Raw genomic sequence first — 18,111 nt, 5'->3', positions numbered from 1 at the left:
TTGCCTGTTGTGCAAGTATTGCTCTCTATTACCCAGCCTGGCGACACTGAATCACAGCTTTTTTCCAAGTGAGTCATTTCTGGGTACAAACTCTATTTCTGCCATTTAATTACTGTTCTTCCTGTTTGTTAGTGTCATTTTATGTCTCTGGTGAAGCACACTTTCTCTGATAAGCAAGCACTATGTTTGTATGGCTTCTGGAAGTCTGTGTTCATTGTGTTCTGAGCTTTTATATATGACTGTATCAAAGAACACAACTTGGAATTTTTTTTAACATGACCTTCAAGTCTAATTCAGGCAATCAATTGCATATGATGTATGCCTGAAGAATAGAAAACATTAAATGATCTACCTACTTATCTAAATTTTTAAGTCCTTTTTTTATCCTAGGTATATGCTCTTGAATTGAAATATAAACTTCACTTACACCACTTCAGTGAACACACACAAAAAAATGCTGTTTTCATTGCCATAGTAAATTACCTAAATAAAACAGATGTGGGGTTTGATTTCATTTTGTTTTGCTAATTGCTCAGGAAGAATGCTCAGAAAATACATAATGTTATCAAATCAGAGGAAAAACAGGAGAGGTCACCTGCTGACATTTGTATTTTAGCTGTCTGTTGAAGATGTATTTCAAGTTTTTGTTATTTTTTTTTTTTTAGCAATATCTATTCCACCTCCCAGTCTCATCTCTCAGGAATGCTTGTGTGTGGGGGGGAGGGAGGATACTGCCAACACAAACAAGGTCATTTATTCAGTTTGTATGGGAAGGGAAAAAAAAAAAAAAAACAGGAAAGAAAAAGAAAGCAGCCAAGAGCAAAAGTTATGTACATTTCCGTGAGTATTTCAAATCATAAAGTCATAGGATGACTGAATTCTCAAGAACCGACAAGAACCATTGAGTCCAACCCCTGGGTCCTCACAGCACTACCCAAAATCTAAACTCTGCACCTGGGAAGTGTATCCAAAAACACTCCTTGAATTCTGGCAGGCCGGTTCCATGCCCACTGCCCTCTGGTGCAGACCCTGTCCCTAACCCCCAACTCCCCTGACACAGCTCCATGCCGTTCCCTCGGGCCCTGTCGCTGTCACACATAGCAGAGCTTAGCGTTGCCCTCTGCTCCCTGTGAGAGCTGCAGTCGCCATCAGGCCTTTCCGCAGCCTGCCCTGCTCTGGGCTCCTGCATCCTAGTCATAGATAAGTATTTGGTTAGTATTCATTAGGATTTCTCCATAGAAGAAGAATTGTAAAAAGGTAATTTATATAGGAGATGTAAATAAATGTATGGAACTTTAATGAAACAATAACTTCCCGGACCATTTTAATGCCTAGCTAATGCATTTCTGAAGAAAAAGTATTAACATGAAATTATTTAACTGACTAATGACTGCTTTGTTATTAACAGTTATTTTCTCCTGGCCACGTGGGGATGTTTCTTGATTACTGGAAGATGTGATTTGCATAATAAAAGAGTTATGTAATATTCCCTAAGCAGATTCACCTTAGTGTTAGAGGATTTACAGGAGGGATAAGATAATTTGTATATGGACAATTTAACGTCCATATACTAGTCATTAGGTGGTATTTATCTTTTTTTGAGTAGTTTTGACAGTGGAGTGTTACAAGCGTATTCATTCTATTCCTAGGATTCTAGAACTGTGGACTAAATTTTTTCCTTTATGACATCTGGACTTAATTACTGAACACTGCTTCACCAGAACAAAGGAGGAAGTCTGAGATTTAGAATAAAGCAAATGTAATGCTATAGGAAAATCAGAACATATACAAGTTATTATTTCAGTCTTACCTGTTGAGCACATGCACTGTTTTGTATATCAGAAAATTCATACATTTGCCTATAACTTCATATTAGTCAAAAATAAATGAAATGTGACATATTTTGCTTAAGGATCTATGTTCATATACTGTATTGTTTATTGTTTTGCTTAATTTTATTGTTGCACACTTGTATCATTTTGCTCTTCATGACAGTCTTTCCCAGCACTTACAAATTCGCTGACACTTAATTACGTCTGTTGTAAGCAAGTGACTTTATTTCTATGAATCTTAAGGCAATTTTTCCCTTTTTCCTCATAAAAATAGATAATATATCTGAGAGTATCACCAGAAGATGTGTACAGGCTTGTATTGGCTGGAAGTGTTTTGTATCTTCCTTTCAGGTAAGTAATAATGTAACTTTTTGTAGCTTGATAATTTGAAGAATATAGCATTTAGCAGTACAGTTGTTTTGTTTTGTTTTGGTTTTGTTTTTCTTTCTTGTTTTGTTGTTGTTGTTTTCTGTAGTTTAAAAGGTCACACCTCATGTTCACTGCTTGATTTTAAGTGCAAACTTAACAGGAGTATAGCATCTGGTTTTGAAGTGCACCAATGCAAAGTGTGAAAAAGCCGCACTGTATATTGTATACTCTTTGTTGAGCTTTTTGATCTACATTGCTTTCTACTTGGCATTGTTTTTATGCTAGTCGTTAACAGTTAAGTGTCAAAATATCGTCCAGTAATCACACAAAACTTATAATACTTTTATCACTCCTTTTTTTTTCTTTCCCCGCTAAATAAATGTACAAAGCAATCTACTAATAACTGTTTTGTGCCTCAAGAATGCTACCTAGCCTCTTGTGATTTAGTATTAACTTCAAAGAATTCATTTTTACCAATGAGGAAATATATAAAACTACTTGTTTGTGGTTGCTTGACCCTGAGCTTTTTCAGACGATAGACTTCTCTGAGTGCTATGCAGCTTAATTTACTGAATAAAGTTGATCCATCATTCATAGAAAAACGTTCATAAATTCTTCCAAAGAAGTGTTCCTAAATGTTGGATCAAACTAACATTCCACTGTCTGCTTTAGTATGCAGAAAAGGATGGCCAGAATCTTTGTAGAATGGAAGTTTGCTGTCTGGTTGCTGGTGATTAATTCAGTCCTTGCCTGTTTGTGTTTTCTAGCTCCTGTCCAAGAGCTGAGCTTTTGATTATTTGAATTTCATTTACTTCTTCACAGTATAAGTGTGTAGTAGCACCTGTCTTTAATTGCATGCTTCCATCATCCCGTTTCTCTTTTTAATTCCATTTTTTCTTTTAATTCCCAGAAATTAAAAGGCCTCTTTAAAGACCTCTGTGTTTCTAAGAATCCTAAAGATGTATGTGGGTAGCTGATATTGCAGCTTTTCACTCAGGTCATACAGCATGCACAAATCCCCAGATTATCACTTTGACAGACATACTGAAAAGAAATGCAAATATATGTTCTAGAACAGGAATTACTGAGAGCCGACTTCCAAAAACATGTTTAGACTTCAGTATAATACGCATGATATTCTGAAGCCTGGGAATTTTTCCATTTTCTTGAATTCAGTAGAATTTACTACTGAATTGAGATTACTGTCCTCTTCATCTCTGCAAAAAGCATTGCCTTTCAACAGAATAACAGAAAGTTAGTTGTTATTTCTGGGCATTACCAACAGGGAAACTTGTTAACAGTATGAAGTGAATGCTTGCCACTTACCTGAGCTGTGTCTGTTATCACTGTCTCCTGCAGATTTTTTTTTCACACTTACTCATTAGACAGAAAAGAATAGAAATAAAGTGTAGAGGCAGACATTCCTGTTCTTCAGAACTTCTTCCTCATTTCAGTTTGAGTTTGAAGATGGTCTGTTTTTTACTTTTATGTAACAGTAATGATTCCCTGTGTTCTGATAAGAGCTGCATGTTTTTAGAAGTAGCTGTTCTGAGAAGATAAAATATCATCTGATATTGATTCCACTTAAAATTATTTTTTACCTGACTGTAGTAATCCTGTAGAATGCTTATTTGATTGTGCTTATGGAGTCTGGTAATGGTCATATATCAAGAGCATACTATTTTTGCATCAAGATTAAAGAAAAAATAAGCTGAAAGAGTTTTGATGAAAACCAGTTTCTCAAGTTTAAGCATAAACTATTCTATTCTATACATCTTAGGGAAAGTCTTTCAACATGTCCATACAAATGTGTATCTTGACAGGTTTTTCAAGAAGATACTATTCACATATATTAAAAAATGTGTTTGTGAAGCACCTTTTTGCTTTTAAACAGAATTTGAAGAAAAAGATGTCAGTGTATTACAATTTGATGTTTTTGAAAGTGAACTTCAGAAGGAAATGTTTTAAGAGTATATGTTACAGTAAGATGGATCTTTATGCATTAGTTTTTGCCAAAGGGAGTTTCTGTTATTTTTCAGATATTTCTGTTCTTTACTGACATGTGCATTGAACATGTCACGTTTAACACCAAATATAACTGGAGAAAAATATTTTGTGTTTTTTTTATTGTAAGATACAAGGGGGGAATTTAATCATTTGACATAATTATTTTGCTATTATAGAAATTGTATTTATTTTTTTAATGTTGCTTTAGAGAGATATCTTCAGTTGTATTCAGTTGGATTTAAATGCGAACATTTTACACTTTTTTTACACTACAATCATCATATGTTACAGGGATGCTTCATTTGGTACTTGCAGTTTTCATCTAACATTGCTGGATTGTTTTCATGCAATAAACAAGGTAAGTTAAACAGTATTTTTTTTTAGTGTGAAATGTCAACTAGTTGCTGCTCAGCAGAAAAAGGCTTTAAAGGCTAAGAGGTAATCAGAGCTGTTACAGCTACAACTGCAGCAATTTTTTCTGACTGTTACCCAGCTTATTACATATTATGCATTGTAACAAAACTTCTGGATGGAACATCTGTAGTGAACTAATCCTCTAGTCAACTAGAAAAGTTTTCAAAGAGAAAATGCTGACTTATATTTAGGTAGTCTTTTCAGGACAGTCATTTGTATCTGTTACTTCTAAGAACTGACTAACAGTTTTATCAGATCACTCACTGTTGCCTTTTATAGAGGTTTTGAATTGCTTATTGATGCTTTTTAGGCACTTTCAGTATGTAGTTGTAACTGGAAGTTTTGCTTCAGTAATATAAATGCAGCAATGTTAAAAGCAGATTTTTTTTTAATCACAAGTTATATTAACCTGGTGTCTCGTTGCAGTACAGTGGTGGCTGATGTGGCATTTTAGGACAAGGAGAATTTGAATGCATTCTTTTTCATCTGTATGAATATTGGAACAGGGAATTCTGCGGCTCTCCATTCCATTACTTTTTTTTTTTTTTTTTTTTCATTGTGAGTGCCTCTGCCAAATGCTATTGTTTCTATTACATAAGCCAACTTCTTGAAGTTTTGAGATTCTTCAGGTATTTTTCTATGTTTTGACATTGGCTGCTGCTATGCTAAGAGTGGTGAACAGCAAGGAAAATCACAGTAGGCTATGCAGTGAGAGAGGAGGTTTGAATTTGATATTCAAAATACTTGGTGTTATGAGATTGTATATGTTTTCTCTTTCTGACTAATTAATAAGTGATAAACTGCCAGTTACCAAAAAGTTTACATTTTTTTATTCTGTGTTAAATATGGCTGTGGTTTACTAGTAACACCAAGGGCCACACTAGTGTCTCTTTAGAGCTGTGGACTTAGTCTATCTGCAGCCAATTTTTAATTAGTGAAGAGATTAGAATCTTAATAGAAGAGAACAGGATACATGCACCAAAATATTTATGATCTTTGAATACAGACTTAAGAATGCACCAGTAATATAAATAAGAAATGTTTGCCACTTGGTTTTCTCTTTGTCATATCTTACTACTAGCAGTAATAAAAGGACAGTACACTTACAGAGTGTGGATTCAGTGGAAGCAGAAAGACTTCCTTATCTATCCTCACTTCTATTATAACTTACAAACCAGTTTTATACCTGTTTTGTTCCAAGACTCAGCTGTTGTGCATTTTTTTCAAAAAAATAAATTTATCTGAAAGAGTAGAACAAGTAATAAGGTGAATTTGGTAAACTGAGAGATTAATTGTCCTCAATGAGATGATGTTATCTTTGTTAAAAGTTGTATTCTGGATTTTAGGCTTTGCAGTATGGTTTTCTGGATTTTGATGAATTTGATGTAAATGAATATGAGCATTATGAGGTACGTGTATCAGTCTTCTGATTTGTTTGCTATTATTAATGCCAGTGTGAATGTTTATAATATGTGCTTTTTTTTTTAGTATTATGTTTCATTTCTGTTTTACCTTTTTCAACTATAATTATTAAATATAGATGAGTGATCAGAAAGAGTCAGAAATAAGCATAGTCAGCGTCAAACGTAGTGGGGAAAAGCAGAAAACAAAACAGAAACAAATGCTTTTTTCCCCACATTTTTATTGAAGCCTTGGAAGACAATGAGGGAGCAAGAACTTGTTCCTTGGCCATCTTTTAAATGTCTTCCATATTCTTGAGCAATTATGATGAGCAACTTGAGGACAGTCAGGTCCAAGTCTTATCTGATCTCTGGAAAGTGACTGAAGTGTGCATTTGTGAACACAAAGCAAAACTATACTACCATTCTTTAAGGTAGAGAAGAAGACAGGACTGGAAAACTTGAAGCTTGCAACATGCAGTTTGAGGCATAGGAAACTAATATGAAGATAAAGGACTGCGATGTCTGAATATAGGCACTCAGAAATACAGCACTGCTAGTTATCTGAAAGAGAAAATAGGGTATTCTTAGAATCTAAAAAATCATGACTTAAATAATGAAAAGTGAGGAAGATCACAATTTAGAAACATAAAAATTTTATATTTAGAAATTGTTCTTCATCTGAAGCATATCAACGGCATTGTTCTAAACCTGGAATTTAGAAAAGGTAGAACACAAGAAGAAGAGTGAGGTTAAGAACAAGTGACAGCCTCCTGATGAAACAAAAAGCAGGTCTCTTATCACGCTTCCTTTGCAAAAAGTTGTACATCACTTCTATCTAGTATGTATTTTGAAACAATAAGGAAAAGCCTGAAAATACAGGGATAATGATAAACCAAGCATTTTCTCTTGACAGAGAGCAGAAAATGGAGATTTTAACTGGATATTACCAAACAAATTCATTGCCTTCAGTGGACCTCATTCAAGAAGTAAAATTGAAAATGGTATGCTTAAAAAAGGAGGTGGGGGACACAAGCCCACTGCTTTCTTAGTTGGTTGCTACCAGTAAGAAAAAGCTTTAAAAATTGTTCCTCAAAGTGTGTTTTTTCCTTGGCTCTGTTTCTTTTATAAGAACCCTGACAGTAAAATTTTAATGCTTGGTTTAATTGCATCTGATCTAGGTGATTGTTTTTAAAATTCCATTTTCAGTTAGACTATTTTTTTTTTATGTTTAACTTAAAGTTTTATTTTGAAAGTGTTTTCATCTGTTGGTTTTCAGTCTTCATTTATTCTGCAGTTTGAGCCTCATTCTTCTTTCCTCCCCCTCCCTGCTTTTTTTTTTTTTTGTTTTTTTTGTTTTTAAATAGGCTATCCCCATCATGCTCCAGAAGCTTATTTCCCATACTTCAGGAAACATAAGGTCACCACTATAATACGCCTCAACAAAAAAATGTATGATGCCAGACGTTTTACGGATGCTGGATTCAAGCATTTTGACCTCTTCTTTGCTGATGGAAGTGTGCCTAATGATACTATAGTTAAAGCATTTCTAAGTATTTGTGAGAATGCTGAAGGTGTTATAGCTGTTCATTGCAAAGGTACTGTGTATAAACAATTTATATTACAAGTTATAGTTTCTGGGATATTTCTCATTTTAAGATTTATTCCGCAACTCCATTATGATTCTATAATGCCATTATATCTAGTTACTGACAACTCTGCCAAGCAGCAGCTTTTCTATGCACATGCTTTCTGTGCTTTTGTTCTGCTCTTTGTCTTCTAATTTTTTAAGTTCCAGAAGAGTCCTTCAATCTATTTCCAAGAATAAAATTGCTGGAAGTAAGCTAGCCTAATTAACAGCTCTTTCTGCTAAAAGGTGTTAGCACTTTAAAAGATTTTTTTTTTGTGCTTGAATTTGCAGTACTGACAAGGTCTACAGATCTTTCTGAAAATGCATGATTAAATACACTAAGTTAGAAATTTTTAAAAATACCAGTACAGTTTTTTGAGAAAAGTCCTCGTGAAGTACTGGAGTGTTCCTGCGGAGCCATATAGATCTTTATCTGTCTGAAACTCTCTATACTAGCTGCACTGGGTTTTCTCTGAATATCTGTTCCTTGACAGTCTAACTCAAAAGGAACGGATATTGACAGCATGCCAAACATAGCTTGAAGTAGCTTTCTGAGAAATTAAGATTTCTGTGGTTCTAGTGGAACTGTTTCCCTGTCCACAGCAGATTATGATTTAAGGAGAAAGGTATTTTCTTAAAACATTTGCTTGGGACTTTCAGAGGCTCCTTTTTTTTAATTTTCTCTGGATCTTCACTTGCTATATGTTTAATAGGATCATCATGTAAAGTTGAAATGTTCAAAACAGCTTCTTGACTGTTGCATGCATGTACGCTCATACTCTCCACCAGGATGTGAAATCCAGGCATATCATTTAATTGAATATATTTGGATATTGAGTAACAATGGTACAAATGCTTTGTTTTCCTTCAGAATAAGGTATACTCTCATATTTGTCATTCTGATGATGTCAAGACTGCCTTACAGTTCTCGGTCTCCTATAAGTCTTGAGAAACAGTAGAACGCTGTAGCCTGTTCTTAAAGCTGGACAAGGTGCAGAAAGTGCTGTGTGACTGTGTTGTCTGTTAGACTGTTCTGAAGATTTTACACAGGTGTTCAGTTGATTCTTAAATGAAGGAATGTGATTTGACATTTAAAGAAAGTAATCAAGCAGGGAATCCACAAAGTTGGCTATCTTCATTTCCTTCTCATGTTTATCAAGGTAAATGGTACAATTTCTAGGGCCATTTAGGAAAAAGTTTTCTAGGGTGCTCCGGCTTAAATTGGCAAGTGCCCAAACTTCCTTCTTACAAAATTTAGCTTTTCCTTTGGAACAAAAAAAAAAAGAGCAACTGATGTTAATGCAATTTATGATCAGTTTGCAATCAAAGTGCTTTGCGAATTTTCTGAAAAGGCAGCTGTTTTGTATCTGCATATAAACACTGTCATGCCTGTTTATTTGCGTATACAATCTTTATGCTTTTATAAGTGTGTGTGCAAATATAGATATATTTACAGGTACTAAGAGCATTTAAACAATGTGTTATTAACTATGTAAATGAGGGAAAAAATTAAAAAGGTAAGTTGCACTTGCACTTGTTACCAGTAACAACTTATTGTCTCAGTAACAATGTCTAGCTGCAGCAGCTTCCAGATGAAAACAAGCATATATAAGAAAAAGCCATTCTTTTATCTTACACAGCTGGTCTTGGAAGAACTGGAACACTTATTGCCTGTTATATTATGAAGCACTATCGAATGACAGCTGCTGAAACTATTGCCTGGATTAGAATAAATAGACCAGGTTCAGTGATTGGACCGCAACAACATTTCCTGTTGGAGTAAGTAGATTGAATTGAAGTAATTTTTAGAATAGATCAAATAGCTTTTTGTTCTTTTTTTGTACCCTTTAATTTTGTGTTGTTAATTTGTTGGTTTTTGGGTTGTTTTTCTATGCCACGGTAGGAAACAGCCAGAACTCTGGACAGAAGGAGATCTTTTCTATGCAAAGTTGAGACGAAGCTGTAAAATGGGTGTAACAAGAATCCTGTCAGGAGTAGGTCATATTTCAATTAATGGTATTAGAAACAGGAGAACCATCCAAAACGGCACTGAACTGGTAACCATCTGAATATTATGCTTTTGTAAAAATTGCAAATGCTGTTGAGGATTTCTTAGATTCTAACAAACCCGTGGGTACAATAATGCTGTTATCACATTCCTTTTTCTGTTTTCCTTTGTATCAAGAGATTTGGGGATAAAAATATTATGGACAGGAATTATGATTTGAAAAACAAAGTGCAAATATAGGTGATGTAGGAGCATTATTGTCCTACTTGAAATTTGCAGTTAGATAAATACTAGAATGAACGATATTAGAACTTAAAATTTGCAGTCAGAAATTCTCTGTGTGTGTTGGATTGTCAGTTATATTACTGTATTACTTTGTGTGTTTTGAGGGGAGGAATGGAAGGTTTTTCACTATTATTAACTTCTAACTAATTATAGCTTCTGTACAACTTTTTGAAGCTGTCTATTTTTAAAGAAAAAAAAGTGCTAGTTTTGAAAAAAGTAGATAATTGAGAAAAACGGGGAGTGACTATTGTACTGTGCCTAAGCAATGATTTGAGATGCATTTCCAATGTTTGAACATTCTGGTGCATGTAATCCATGTGTCATCACAGAAAATAGGACTGTATTTATTTAAGTGAATTTCTTTTAATTTTATGCTGGCAAGTGTTTTGGGGATAATTCTAACTTTATGATTTAAAATAAAGTTAATTCTTTCTAAGTATGTGCATTTATATCTTGCGTTTTTTTTCCTCTTCTGCAGTACAGTGATGAAGATGAAACAGACTGTATAACACAAGGTGACAAGCTTCGTGCTCTGAAAAGTAAAAGGCAGGCAAAATCTGCAACTGTATCTCCACTAAAGTAAGTCAGTTTGTGAATGTATAAATGCCACAACTACTTGTATTCTCTTCTTCATTCATTTTTACCTTAGCACTCATACATTTGTTGGCAGGACTGATTTTGCTCATTTAAAACAAGTGAAAGATTCCCTTTTTCCTAAGAACTCTGCTGAAGGCATTAAGGAAACAGGTGAACTTGGTTGAAGAACTACATTATTCAGTTTCTTTCTGTTGCCGTTGATCTTTGATTCCAGAGCTCTGCGATTTCCTGTAGTGCTTCTGAATGCTGTATGTTAGTAATTTCTTTTTCCTTCCTGTGGTAGTATAGCAGTGGAAGAACATGACTGATTCGTGGTGTTTGGTTGAAATAAAGTGTGTTCATAGTTTTACAGTAAAGCCAGCTGCTTAACAATAGTTGGAAAAAAATCTCTAGCTTTGTTTAATTTCCTTCTCCTTGGAGAACTTAACCTAAATCCTATGGACATTGGGATAATGGTGGTCAGGAAGGTAGGTACTGGCAGTATTTCAATAAATAAATTCTAAGGAGACCAGTTCTAACTTGGAACCTGGTGTATTACTCTCTTTATTTAAAACAAATACGAAACTCCACCTATAAAGTAAGGTTTGTAGGCTACTGTTGTCTGCATCTGTTGTAGTTCACAGCAACTGTAGGTAGAAAAGCTTTCTGGCTCCCTGTACATAAGCTACAAGGGAATACAAGTTGTGAAGGGCATACCCAAGATCTCACTTGTTTGCTAGGAAAGAAAGGGTGACCTCTGGCTGGTAGATTTTTGCAGGTAACACACTACTGGAATTATAGATCAAAGGCAACTTGGCTTTTTTGTGCTGTATTTCTGTAGGGACGATGAGGCAAAATTCATAAAAGTGAAACTTCATCAAACTTTGAGGAAAGCAAGGTGTGGGTAGTTAAGAATATGCTAAGTTACAAGAGTGTCTTCGGATAGCCTCACACATTGCTGTGTAGGAATTTGACTTATGTTTTAATTAAGAGGTTCTCTGTTGTTCACAGTCATCATTTGCACAGACAACCCTGTAATGAACAATATATAAATAACAAAGTCTATACTAACTGAAATTTAAAAAAAAAAAGAAAAATTAGACAACGCAAAAAAAGCAACAACAAAAACCACATCAGTGTACTCAAGCGGTACAGTAAAAAGCTGCCTTGCACATTATCTTCTAAGGTGTGTATTTTCTCTTCATTTCTACTTCCTAATATTTTTTTTTTCATGAGTAGTGCTTTAAATCATATAATAAAGTTTGTGAAAAGTCTCAGTTTCAGTATGTTCTTTGGAATGAGTGCTGACTGGGTAAGTTAGGGCTTACACATGCGTTGTGGCACAGGGAGATGGTACACTAATGAGGAATTGGAATTTCTTTTTTACTGTTTCTTGCAGGAGTTGGTTTTATGGTTTGCAGCTTGTACTGAGATGTGTTGACACAGTTTTACTGTTACTAAACCAAAATACCAATAGGGATATTTAGCTGCCTTACCAGAGTTAGAAGTCCTCCATAGCTAAACAGCTCACAGCCTTTTTCTATCTTAGTTCAGAGTCTTAGAAAGTAGTTAATGCTGCTGAGAAATTGATTAATTTCATCTGAGCAAACAAAACTCTAAATCATCTATGCAGTTTTATTTCAGAAGGGAAAAAAAAGCAAGAAATAACAACTGCGACAAAAAACACAAGCAAGTAAGAGTACCAGAAGCTGAGGGGATTACAGTTTTTTGAGGGCTAGAAGCATTACTTTAAAACACAAGGAGTTTCTGTATAGAGTTTTGAAGTTGGTTGTATAAGCTCTGTGTGATACTGTGAATGGATGCTTTGTGCATGTTCTAACAAGCAGTATGGTATACCTTTGGCATAGGGAATATCAATTAGCTTTGGCACTTTTGAACACAAGAAGGTAACCCACCCTTCCTATCTTAAGTGTTCGCATAAATTGTTGCTAGAAAGTGATCTGGCTCTGGTCTAGTATTTTTGTATTAAAAAAGCATGGTTGTGAAGTAAGATCTATTGGTGTAGGCTGTTCAAACTGCATAAGAGATGGCTACATATGGTCTAGAATGCATTTTTTAAAGATTGTCAACAACTTTCTTTGGAATAGATGACTTCAGTGAGGATTTCAGAAATTTTATTTAGGTTCTTGTTATACATATAGATACATTTGACAAGTTACGGTTGCATGGATTCATATAGAAAGTAAGAAAAAGCTTGATTAAGATTGTAGAGCAATAAGCTTTCAAAGAACTTGAAACAGGCAAAAATGCAGCAAATGGCTTTTGCTTTTGAATTTTTGTTCATCTTTTCCTCCCCCTCCAACCCCTTTTTTAGATGGCTCCTAGCTATGCTGGTGTCTACACTGTGTAGCATTGTCATCTGGTGGATTGTATGTAGCTCCCTTCTTCCCAGCCTGCTATTCTGTCTAGATGGTTTAAGAACATAGTAACCATCAGGACCCCCTGAGAGAGCCACTGTGTAAGTGTCCCATTCCATTTCTCTATAATAGCTCATGCTTTCTGTCTAGTATGTCTCATAAATGCATGTTTTCACATCATGTTCCTTACTAGCTTTGTTGCAAGAGAAAATTTCACTGCTCTCGCTTTGTTGTATTTTTGTATATATTATTTGAAATAACTGAATGATTTTTATGGCTGGCTTGCAACACAAAAGGTGCAGAGCTTTTGTAATTAGGGTAATTTATAATTTTTAAGCCTTTCTTCTCTGCATGCTCCTGCAAATAAGTAACTATATTTGTAAAAAGGAAAAAAAATAACAACTGGTTTATAATATGATCCTCTCCTTTGTGTATTGACAGTAAAGATCTTAGCTCCAGTTTTACTCCGAAATTCATAAACTTGCAAAGCTTATACCCTGAAAATCATAAGCTTGATTTCCTAAAGGATGGCATTATTTATGTGAAATGCCAGGAATTCGAGTTTGTTAGAAGTGGCAATAGGCTTGTTTTGGGGTTTTTTTGTTTGTTTGTTTTTTGTTGTTGTTTTTGTTTTTCTTTAACAGCTTATAATATACTGTAAGGGACAGTAAAATTGGACTTTTTTTGACCTTATAGCGTACATTGAGACAGGTTGAAGTATTAGGTCAAGGATTACTTGTTTACTCACACAAGCTGTTTTCATCTTTTGTTCTTAATTATTTTTATAGAATATTATAGGAATAGGTTAATACCTTCTTTGAATTACCTAAATTCAGTAATTGAGTAAATTGTTAAAAATACATCCATTCCTTGAATACACTTTTTACTCTTTTCTCTACTAAGCTTTTGTTAGAGTAGTTGCTTTTGTTAGAGTATTTGCAGCTACTTTTTACTTAGAAGGTACTTTGTCTTCATAAGATGGCAGCTTTCATCTTTTAGCCAAATAAAATAGCAGCAGCACACAGATCTTTCAGAAAACATAAAATAGCTTCTTTCTGTTTGCTTCCCTGTATCCAGGAGGCTGCTTTACCACTTATGCTATCCCAAAAGGAAAATGTTTACTTCAAGTGATTGCTTAAAAATTCAGTGCTCTTAGAGAAAAATCAGGATCCTTGCCACACTTATAAAAACCGTGGAAATAATTTTGCTGAAATAAAAGAGTCAATAACTGAAAATGAAGACTTGGGGAAGTTGTGGTCAGTTTTGTTATTCCACTAGCCTTAGTTGAGGTCATTTTAATCTAGTCTTCTGCAAAAACAAAACAAATCTAAAAGATCAAATTAGATTTTTCTCCCATTGGTACCTAGCTTTGTCAAAAACACACTAAAATGAGAGTTTTGAAAGTTTTACTCACAATTTAGCATTAGCTCTTGTCTCAGTGTTTTACAGAAGTGAAACCTCAGATTTCTAAAGGCAAACTGAAAGATTAAATTTTTAACACCATTTTAAAGAAAAATAAACAATCCATTCTTTGTTTTCTTGTACTGTAATATCACTTTCACTCAACTGTCTTCCTTTCTTTTAACATTTCTGTGTTCTGTGTAAAAGCTCCTTTGCTAAAGGGTAGGAGAAAAGACTATTTGATGTTAGTAAATGTATTTTTATGCCAACAATTGAGTTACTAGTGCCACTGCCTCATATTCAGGGTTTATGGTCATGCAGTGTTGTTTTATGTCCTGGCAAAGTAAACACTTAAAAGCTAATGTGCTCTCCAGTATGCAGCTAGCGTCCCTTGTGTTTTAAGAGACCAAATTACCAGTCAGGTGATTTAGTCATCGTTCTTAGCTACTCTGGCAGTCCTGCAGGCTGTTTACCTGTAGACTAAAGAGGTAATTATAGATGACTTACAGGAGTAGTATATATCTCAGGCCAGCCTTCCTGAAAATCAAAAGGTGATGAGTGAGAAAGCTGTGTTGTATGTGACAGTGTAATGGTTTAACCCGGCAGCCAGTTCAGCACTACCCAGCTGCTTGTTTCCTTGCCACCAGCAACACTGGGGAAGAGAATGGGAAAAGTAAAAAAAAAAAAAAAAAAGTGCAAGAACTCGTGGGTTGAAATAAAGATGGTTTTATAGGTAAAGCAAAAGCTGCGTATGAAGGCAAGACAAAACAAGGAATTGATGCCCTGTGTCCCATCAGCAGACAAGGTGTTCAGCCACTTCCAGAACAGCAGAGCTTACTGCACATAGCTGTTACTTGGGAAGGCAAACACCATCGCTTCTCATGTCCCACTTCCTCCTTCTTTGGCCTAGTTTTAAAGTTGTGTGTGATATCATAGATTACCAGACACTCCTTTGTTTGGGTCACCTGCCCTGGTTCTATCCCCTCACAGCTCCTTTTGCCCCCCCAACTCCTTGGAGGAGATGAAGTGTTCTTGGCTCTCTGTAGCACTGCTCAGCAACAACTAAAGTATCAGTGTGTTATCAGCATTAGTTTCATCCTAACTCTGTAACGCAGCACATACCAGCTATTGAGAACAAAATAACTCTATTCCAGACAAAATCAGGACCTCGTGAAGTAGATAATCTTGGTAAAATTTCTGTTAAGAAGTCAGAGAAGACATGCTCCTGTGTAGCCTCTCTTCACTTCTGTAAGAGACTATTATTTTATACCATTGCCTCAAGGTTTGCTGATGAACATGTCTGAACATGTCCAAGCTAGTCCTGGGCAAAGGTTGTGAAATCCTTTGTCTAAGGGACAAGCAGATGGGCATGTCCTGGGGCAACGAAAGAGAGATAAGCTGCAGCTCAATGACCACTGAACACTCTTTTGTGTGGTACTCGTCTCCGTGGGGAGATAACTATCTCAGGAGATGCTTGCCTGGCATCCTAGCATAGGATTTGTTGTGTAGGCAAGAAAAATGGAGAATAAGAGAGGGATCGACCACCATGAGATTGGGGTGCTCTTCTGTCAGAAACCTCATGAGCTGATCCCTGCTGCTGAACTCCCTCCTGGGCCTGCTGCCTGAGACATGCTGCTTTCTCCTGGACCTTGCTGCACCTTCGATGTGTTCTACCATCTGAACCCTCACGAGCTGATCACTGTTCGCTGCTGCTTCTCCGGTGCTGGCTGACGCTGTTCCTATGCTGACCCGATGCTGCTTCTCCAGGACAGCTGCTGTTCTCCCCGCTTCTGCCGCCCCTGCTCTTCTGCCTCGGACCGTCGGAGCCGCTTGCAACCGGACTGCCCCTAGGATCCTGGCTGGTGACTTTCCCTGCGTTGTACAAATCCTTGCTTCTATCCTATCTTGCCTATCGCCTTCCCTTCCCCATCACCCTTATTGGTAACAGTGTCCGCCTTCCCCATCTCCCTGGTCAGTATTGGTAATAAACTGGTCGGACAAACTTTTGAACCGTTGTTTCACGACGGGTATACACATAATCTAAGAACCTTGTCTCCCTCCTTTATATTGGAGCGTGACATTTTTATTGGCATAGTCGGCAGGATATCCTTCGTGAGAGTGTTGTCCTTCCAGATATAGTTTGAACCCTTTTTCTGTGTGTGCCTCTTGGAGTTGTGAGGAGTGATATATTTTTATTTAATTGTGTGTACCTCTCTGAGAAGATCACTCTGAATACTGAGTCTGATATCTTAAGTGTGAAATTTGAACCTTTTCCTCTGTGCACCTCCTGGAGATGCAAGGAGCGATATTTTTGAAAACTTAGATGTGAGCACTTCTCCAGGAAGACTGCTCCAAATTCTGAAACTTTACTGTTTATGTGTATATCTCTTGAGGACTTATGAAATAATTTTTGACTATTATCATTTGTCTAATACATGTATGCCTCCTCGGGAAGACCTCTGAAAACTGAACCTTTTACATGTGCACCTCTTGGGGAAGTGAGGAACTGTGTACCTCTCCAGGAAGTTTATTTACCTTAGAAGGTGTTGTTTTTAGCTTTTGTCTTTTTGTGTGCTCCTCTCAGCAAAAGGAAGGAGTGATTGGGACAGTATTTACATTTGCTTATTAGGTGTGTTGTACCTCCCTGGGTGGGGGTGAGGTGTTAGTTACGCTTTTGAATACCTCCTTTCTCCCTCAGTGTAGACCTGATCTGGGTATTAAGAAAATAAGTGACAGTGCCACAATGAGTAGTGAAAATGTATTATTTCAACTTTTGGAAAAGCATGGTGCTAGACCCTCATTAACAGGAGTAGACTGGGCATGGCAGAACTGGTATAACGTGCAGAGCGTCTCTGACAGTATTAGTGTTCTGCAAAAGAATGCCTGTACCCGAGCTGGAAAAGGGAAGGCATTTATTTGTGCAGTGTTGGGCTCTGCTTTGGTTGCAGCTGTAGAATTCCACGACCAGCAGCTTAAAACAGAGAGCCAAGCTTTACAAGCATTGCATGAATCAGTTAAAGTAAGTCAGGAATTGATAAAAGCTCTTCAAAATCAAATTGTAAACCTAGAAGAGCAAGTAGAAAAACATAATTCTGATCTGTTGCAAATAGCTTTAAGGGAAGTTTTAAAGGGTAAGTATGCCAGTGGTACTAGTGCTCCTCAAGATAAAACTTATCCAAGGGAGGAATTGCAAGGTATAAAGGCAAGTGTAGACAAGTTAGAAGCCTCCCCAGCTCGGTTGCGTCCTTTAATAAAAACTGAGTATTCATACGATAATAGCGAGGATTTAGATCCTCAAATTAACATTAAAGAAATCCCTTTCTCTACTACTGAGCTAGCAAAATTGAAAAGAGATTTTGTCCACTCTCCTAAAGAATCAGAAACAGAGTACATATGGAGGGTCAGCCTCACAGGTAGAGATCAGATACTTTTAACCAAAAAAGAGGCTGAAGGCTGTTGGGGACCAGGAGTATTTTTAACTACTGGTAACAATCGTGCTCCTTGGTCCCTTACACAGAGAGCTGCCTATTGGGCAGGTGGTCTTCATCCTCTAGAAAGGGGAGACCCCCTTGCCATTACTGGAACTGCTGATCAGCTAGTAGAGAATGTTCAGAAGGCTGCCTGTCTCCAAACGATGTATGACTGGAAGCTGCAGTTACACCATGAATCTCCCATGATGTTGCCTGTTGATCCTGAGAGAATGACCCCTCTAATCAGGGGGCTTCCAGAATCACTGAAACCCATAGGCATATAATTGCAAGGAAAGATACAGGCTATGTCTCAGGAAGAAACAACCTGGGCAGTATTAGAA

At 36.4% G+C, this 18,111-nt stretch overlaps 1 protein-coding gene across 6 annotated transcripts in view; it reads left to right on the top strand.

The window, feature by feature from the left end:
- Window positions 1-18,111, top strand: part of CDC14B (cell division cycle 14B) — a 51,925-nt gene that overhangs the window by 23,342 nt on the left and 10,472 nt on the right. For 5 of the 6 annotated variants that reach the window (XM_065740591.1, XM_065740587.1, XM_065740588.1 and 2 more), the window contains 8 exons: window positions 2,107-2,183; window positions 4,500-4,566; window positions 5,969-6,031; window positions 6,939-7,026; window positions 7,390-7,620; window positions 9,293-9,431; window positions 9,556-9,709; window positions 10,424-10,524. In XM_065740591.1, coding sequence (XP_065596663.1) covers window positions 2,107-2,183; window positions 4,500-4,566; window positions 5,969-6,031; window positions 6,939-7,026; window positions 7,390-7,620; window positions 9,293-9,431; window positions 9,556-9,709; window positions 10,424-10,524 — 920 coding nt within the window. Of the gene's footprint in view, window positions 1-2,106; window positions 2,184-4,499; window positions 4,567-5,968; window positions 6,032-6,938; window positions 7,027-7,389; window positions 7,621-9,292; window positions 9,432-9,555; window positions 9,710-10,423; window positions 10,525-12,856; window positions 13,005-18,111 lie in introns of all 6 variants that reach the window. The other variant, XM_065740586.1, reaches the window with a different exon arrangement.

The sequence above is a fragment of the Cyrtonyx montezumae genome, unplaced genomic scaffold (genome assembly GCF_038088225.1).
Source record: "Cyrtonyx montezumae isolate F1298 unplaced genomic scaffold, pur_monq_1.0 scaffold_29, whole genome shotgun sequence".
NCBI classification, from domain to species: Eukaryota; Metazoa; Chordata; class Aves; order Galliformes; family Odontophoridae; genus Cyrtonyx; species Cyrtonyx montezumae.
The sequence above is the reverse complement of the archived record's forward strand: the minus strand, read 5'-3'. Positions and strand labels throughout refer to the sequence as shown.